General features: G+C 41.8%; 1 protein-coding gene across 15 annotated transcripts in view; it reads right to left on the bottom strand.

Moving 5' to 3' along the window:
• Positions 1 to 525: 525 nt before the first annotated feature.
• Positions 526 to 6,034, bottom strand: part of LOC6616522 (poly(rC)-binding protein 3) — a 46,714-nt gene continuing 41,205 nt past the window's right edge. For 3 of the 15 annotated variants that reach the window (XM_032718826.1, XM_032718827.1, XM_032718833.1), the window contains 3 exons: positions 5,768 to 5,852; positions 5,428 to 5,713; positions 1,716 to 4,193 (listed from right to left, as the gene is read on the bottom strand). In XM_032718826.1, coding sequence (XP_032574717.1) covers positions 3,584 to 4,193; positions 5,428 to 5,713; positions 5,768 to 5,852 — 981 coding nt within the window. In that variant the 3' untranslated portion in view covers positions 1,716 to 3,583. Of the gene's footprint in view, positions 1,596 to 1,715; positions 4,194 to 5,427; positions 5,853 to 6,034 lie in introns of those variants that run through there. The other 12 variants (XM_032718836.1, XM_032718838.1, XM_032718828.1 and 9 more) reach the window with 9 other exon arrangements.

Genomic DNA, 6,034 nt, shown 5'->3' with positions numbered 1-6,034 from the left:
TAACTGCCCAGCCTATAAACTAAATTAGAATAAAATTAATTTAATTGTAACATTGAAAATCAATTTATTTTTGATGTTCTCTTTTGTTGTGGTTCTTTTTTGTTTTGTTTTTAAGTTTCGATTTGCATATAAATTTAACAGCTAATAAATTTAAATTATACTTTAATTTAAGCATAATTGTAATATAATATTTAAATCCATTTCTCGTTTTTTCCACGCTTCAGAAAGTCTTTTTAATCGCCGCAAAAGTGCTTAAAAAATATTATTGTAACTCGAATTGTTTTCGCTAATTTGTATGTAAATTTAATGTGGTCACCAATAGCAGGCATTTTCACTAGAAACCAATCAAAAGAAACTACAACGTTTTGATACGAAATTCAATTGTAAATCCCTTTGCTAGTTAGATAGATGTTCGTTTATCGAGTTGGTTGCTGCCAACAAATTAAGTCTAATTTTGAATAAATGAGTAATTTGATTAGAATATAGAACGAAGGAGAAAGATATCTAGTAATTAGTCCATAATTGTTTATATGTATGTAGTTTACTTGTAATTAATAAACAGAATCAATTTTGCACATCAGTCTAAACATATTCAAAAATCACAAATACAATTTCGATAACAATTACCATAATAGAAATAATAAAATAAAAATTATCATATCAATACATCGCCGTGTCTATATATAATATATATGTATACATATAAACAAACTAACAAACGCAAACATCAAGCTAGATGCAATTTGCAGTAAATATTTAAATTTATGTGGTGTCTGTGATCATCTTCTTTCTGTATGTCTGTCTTTGCTTGCTTGGTTTGTTTGCTGCTTGTCTGTTCAATGTCTCATTCATATCCGTTCTTTTAGTGCTCAAACATTTTGTTTCCTCGTGTTTGTCGCTCCTTTTTGGTCATGCTCGTGCACAAGTGATTGATTAGCTTACAAATAACTGCATTCTGAAAGTTCTGCCTTTTCGTTTGTTTTCTCGTATGTTAATTGTATGTGGTTAATTGATTCTTATACTTTTTATTTTGTCTTCATTTTGACTAATCTTACAATTAATTGCTGTTCTGTTCTTACTTCGGGTGGCCCCACGTTTTCCGCTGGGCCCCTTGAAAACGGTTTAACATAAAAGTTCTTGTATTTGTTTGCCCTTGCATTTAAAACTTAATGAAAGTATCATAATTAATAAGAATCAATGAATAAATATAACGTGTATGTATGCTTCTCTTCGAGTCTGTCTGTGAGTGTGTCCGTGGGTATGAGTGTATTCAGTAATGTATTCAATGTGTGATTGCCGACAGTGTCAAATGTATGAGCTAAGATCTCCTTCATTTGCCGCTTCTGTTATATTGCTTATGAATTAACATTTGACGTTCATGTTACTGCTGCTCCTTCTTCCTCTCCTGTTTCTGCTCCTACTCCCGCTCCTGCTCCTGATGCACCGGTGTCCTCCTACGGGTTCGGATTGATGCTGTGGCTGTTGCTTAGCTTGCGGTTGATTGTTGCATTTAGTGAATGGGTGTTTTAACAATTGCACTGGGCGCAATGTAGTGATAACCAGGTATGGGCAGACCAGCAGTCTCCATTGATATTCTGAAAGGAGAAAGGAAGAGTTGCATTAAGAGATTGTGATTGGACACCTCCACAAAACGTTCTGCCACAACGGTAACTCCCCTCCCACGACTAAGAAGATTTTGGGGCGCCCCTTTGGAATTCGTTTAGTATTCATTTTTCTCTTTATTACAAACTCATGTGTCTTCCATCATGTTTTCTTGCATATAAACTATTTTGCTTTGTTACCGACGCTGTTGCAGTTCCTACTGCTGTTGTTGTTCTACAGGTAAGCCTTTTCTAGTTGTGCCTATTTTCGTTAATACCAAAAGTATTATAATTAATTATACGATTTTATGTTTATACGCTTCTTCTTCACTTTTTAACTACATTGTGTTAATGAGCCATAATAAGTATGTTCGCATATAAGTTTAGTTTATGTATGCATGGGTATGTATGTATGTAGATGTATGTATGAATATTTAGGAATATAATTTGGTTATAAAATCGTAAGCCCGCTTAGCTTAATGCGATACATAATAATGTGTCATTCTTCTTAGAACTACCGGTAAATATAATAATAAGAAAATCATATCAAGTTCCATTAAAATAGCTACAGTAATTTCGTGTACTTTAAGGTAGAGAAAATCAAATTTCCAAATACTTTTCAACATTATTTTTGACCAATTCAAAAGTGTTTTGGTTACAAATAATAACAAAAATTTACAATCGCGTAATAAATACAAAATTGGGGTTGGGAAAATTGGTAAAACCAACAAATAAAATTCCATAAACAATCGAAGACTTAAAGTCTAATACAATATAACGTTCTCTTCAATTCTTTTCAAAAATTCTCCTTTTGCGAAACATACGCCTTGAATATGATTCTCTGACCGCCATTTCTAAGCGTTTTCATGTGTTTCTCAGTGTGTTCGTTTTTCTATTCAAATAGTTGGTTTTTGTACGCTCATTGCGTGGATTGCGTCAATTAGAGCGAATTGGTCCATAAAGGTCGTTGATCCCCCGCGCTCAGAGCTCAAATCTCATCGTTTCCTCTTGGCTCGGGGGCTTTACGCATTGGAATTTCTATTTGTAAACTTCTTATAGAAGGTTCTTTTTTATTTCATCATCTGTCTGTTTCACTTTCTTTGCTGCTGCTTCCTTAGTCGGAAAATGGCTTTTGGGTCTTTATGCTTAATGTTTAAATAATATAATCGTATATATAGGAAAAATACGTTTAGTGCTTACGATCTAAGAGAGTACAATGGATTATAAGTATTGGATCGTGTTTTATGTTACAATGAATGGATTGGGTAAAGATTGTTGGCTGTTGAGGATAAATTTATGCTCGGTACCTGCTCTATATCCGATATTCGGTATTCGAATCCGATAAACGCGATCTAATCTAATCTAAAGCTTCGAAGAACGCTACTAGGGGATGCGCTAAAATTTGGCAAATTCTGTTATGTTCGATACATTTCTATGTACCGGTGTATATAAGTCATACTAGGCATTTATCAAAAGTTTTGGGGTCCAAAATCTATAGCGCCCACTAGGGTCCTTGGTCACTTGGTCAAAATATTTCAATCGGGCCATACACAGATGACCCTGTCCCTACGTATTCGATACACAAAATGGTTTAAGTGCTTGATTTTCGATTCTGATCCATTATTCAAATCTCTAGCTGCCCTATGCGGCTGATCTAAGTGTGACTTCTTATTGTTGTGGTTAGATTGTTTTTCAAAAACGTTGATAAATATTGCGTAGGTTCTGTCTACATATAACTGGGATGATACTGTGCTTTAACTAGATGTAAGAATTGTCTTGAAACTTCGAATACGAATCTGAATACAATATGAATACGTTTGCAGTTTGTACGCATACCACATAAGTTTAAAACGAATTTTATACAATTTTTCTTCTTCAAGAATCTAAAGACTAAAGCTTTCGCAACGCTAACATGGAAATCCTATATAACTACGGGACTATAACTCCACTGCTCTCCAGCTGACGCAGCTGCAGCCCTACCCCTAGTACGGATTAAACTTGTTGCGCGGCTTCTCCGCCTCGCCGCCAGTCTCCGTCTGGTGCTGCCGGAATCGGGAGGTGGCATAGTGACCCTTGGCCCGATTTACGCCCGTCGTCTGCACTGGCGGTCCGCCCGGATTGGCTCCGGCCCCATTAGTGTTTCCCAGCGTGGTTAAGTTGAGCAGGTCGAGGGCGCTCAGGTTGGACAGAGCGCTTAGGGCTCCCGGCTTGGTCAGCAGCTGAAGGGCCGAGGCCAGAGGACTGGACAGGGCGGCGGCCGCTGCCGGGTTTACTCCGACAGATCCATTTGTGGCCTGGCCGCCATTGGCACTGGCGTATCCGGTGGCAGAGATGGTACCATTGCTGCCGCCGCCGTTGGCCGCCGGAGTTGCGCCATTGGCAACCCCGGTGGCTCCTGCAGCACCGGCTCCCACGACACCAGTGCCGCTGGTGAGGGTCACCGTCGTGATAGCTCCGTTTGTGGCCGAGGTCGGAGCTGCTGCTCCGGCGACTGCCGCCACTCCGGCAGCAGCAGCTCCGGGAGCTGCGGCAGCACCTCCATTCTGCTGGGCCTGGGCCTGCTCCAGGAGATTGGCCTTCTGCAGCTCAACACTGTGGACGAGGTTCGGTTAAGGTAGATAGAAAGAGAGAGAGAAAGAAAGGAACAAATTGGGATATTGTTGGTATTTGTTTCGGTTTCTTTTTTGCTTTTTGGCAGGGTATAGGTATTTTCAAAACATTTGGTTCTTTTTCGATTTTGTGGAATTGAGTTGGTTTCATTTGATCTTCTCTTGATTCTTTTCGTGTTTTGTTATGCAAAAGGTTAAGGAGGTTTTGTGTGGAGGAACGGTTCGGAGTTGACGGAGAGAGAGATAAAAAAGAAGTGCTTTTTTTTAGCCATTTTGGGGGGGTTTTGGTGGGAGAGCGGCGTTCAAATTTTGGATGGTAGGAGTAGAAAACTTTTGGTGAGCTGTTTGCTTTTAATGGGGAGGCATGGACCGAAAGAGTATCATTGACTTGGAGGATGAACTAGGTGGTAGTGGGATTCGGCTGGGTCGGTTTGTTTTTTGGACGGGAGGTGAGGTTTTGGATCGTTTTGGAGTTGAACTGCAGTTTGAAGTACCAATTGGATCAGGTCCAGTTTCATTTTTTTATTGTCATTTTCAGTTGTGTGAAAAGTGTGCGATGCGTAGATTAATTCGGTGCAGGCCTCATCCTCCTCATAATCATTCGCCTCCTGCTCATCCTCGGATTCGGCCGGGGCCTGCTGAACTTTTATATTATACATGGTTGGTTGGTAAGACTAGATGCTAGGTTTATACAGTTAGATATTTATAGTTTTCTATTAGCTAGAACAGTTGGTTAGGCTAGCGTTCGATGCGAACTACGATCTAGGGGTGTGAGGGTGGAAAATTATACGATTTGTGGTGCTAGTTTGGGCATTGGCAATGGCAATGGCATTGGCTTTTGGCCGGGCTTACGACTTACAGGCTAGGACATGTGTGTGGCTTAGGCTACGTACGGAACTGTGTTAATGACTCCACCGTCGCCCGCCCGCTTTACCGCTGCACCGTTTTGCACTTCAGCCCACCCACCAACCTCCCCGCAACTCATCATGGGCTGTACATATGAACGCACCGCCACTCCGCCTCTGAGAGTTGGCCTATACCCTACGAACTACCACCTACGACCGACGACCTCCTTATACCTTCTTTCTTCTTTGTCAATTAGCAAGTCAATTCGACAAAATTGATGTTAGACAACAACACAAGCAACAAACGCTCACACATACAGATAGAGAGAGAGAGATAGCTGATGGAAGGCTGAACAAGATCGAGCCACTCACCTCATATTGATTAAGTATTGGGCCAGGGCCACCGAGTCCGGATTGCCGCTGATGGTGATGGTGCGGTCAGTATTGCCGCCCTCGCGCTCCTCGCAGTTGGAGATCCGGATCATGGCGCCGGATATTTGGCGAATCTCGGCGATCTTGGTGCCACCCTTGCCGATGATGCAGCCAATCAGGTCGTTTGAGACGGTCATCTCGTGCTGCTGCTGCTGGGCTCGGTTCGCGGGATTCGCTGTACGCAGTTGCGACCCGGCCAGTGCAGCCAAGGCTGCTGGGGCAGAGCCTAGATTAGATTGGAAATCTGTCTGGCATCTGGCCGCAGAAGCGCTCAACTCACCTGTGTGGTTGATGCCCCCAGTGCTGGCCGGATTCATCCCAGCCAGGCCCAAGGCGGCCAGACTGGCCAGCGGGTTCTTGGCCACCTGTTCGCAGAGCGGGACAAAAGTACGAAACGGATTAGATTGGATTAGATTCGGAGTGCACCTTCTTCGTTGGGGCTCCGGGGCTTCGTGGGTTAAGGTGTGTGTGTATGTATACAGTTGGGTTAATTATCATCTATTTATCTGGGGGCGGGGCTGTTTTCGGGGAAGGGAGAGATCACAAG

Source organism: Drosophila sechellia, chromosome 3L (assembly GCF_004382195.2).
Source record: "Drosophila sechellia strain sech25 chromosome 3L, ASM438219v1, whole genome shotgun sequence".
NCBI classification, from domain to species: domain Eukaryota; kingdom Metazoa; phylum Arthropoda; class Insecta; order Diptera; family Drosophilidae; genus Drosophila; species Drosophila sechellia.
This window is presented reverse-complemented; position numbering and strand designations above follow the sequence as displayed.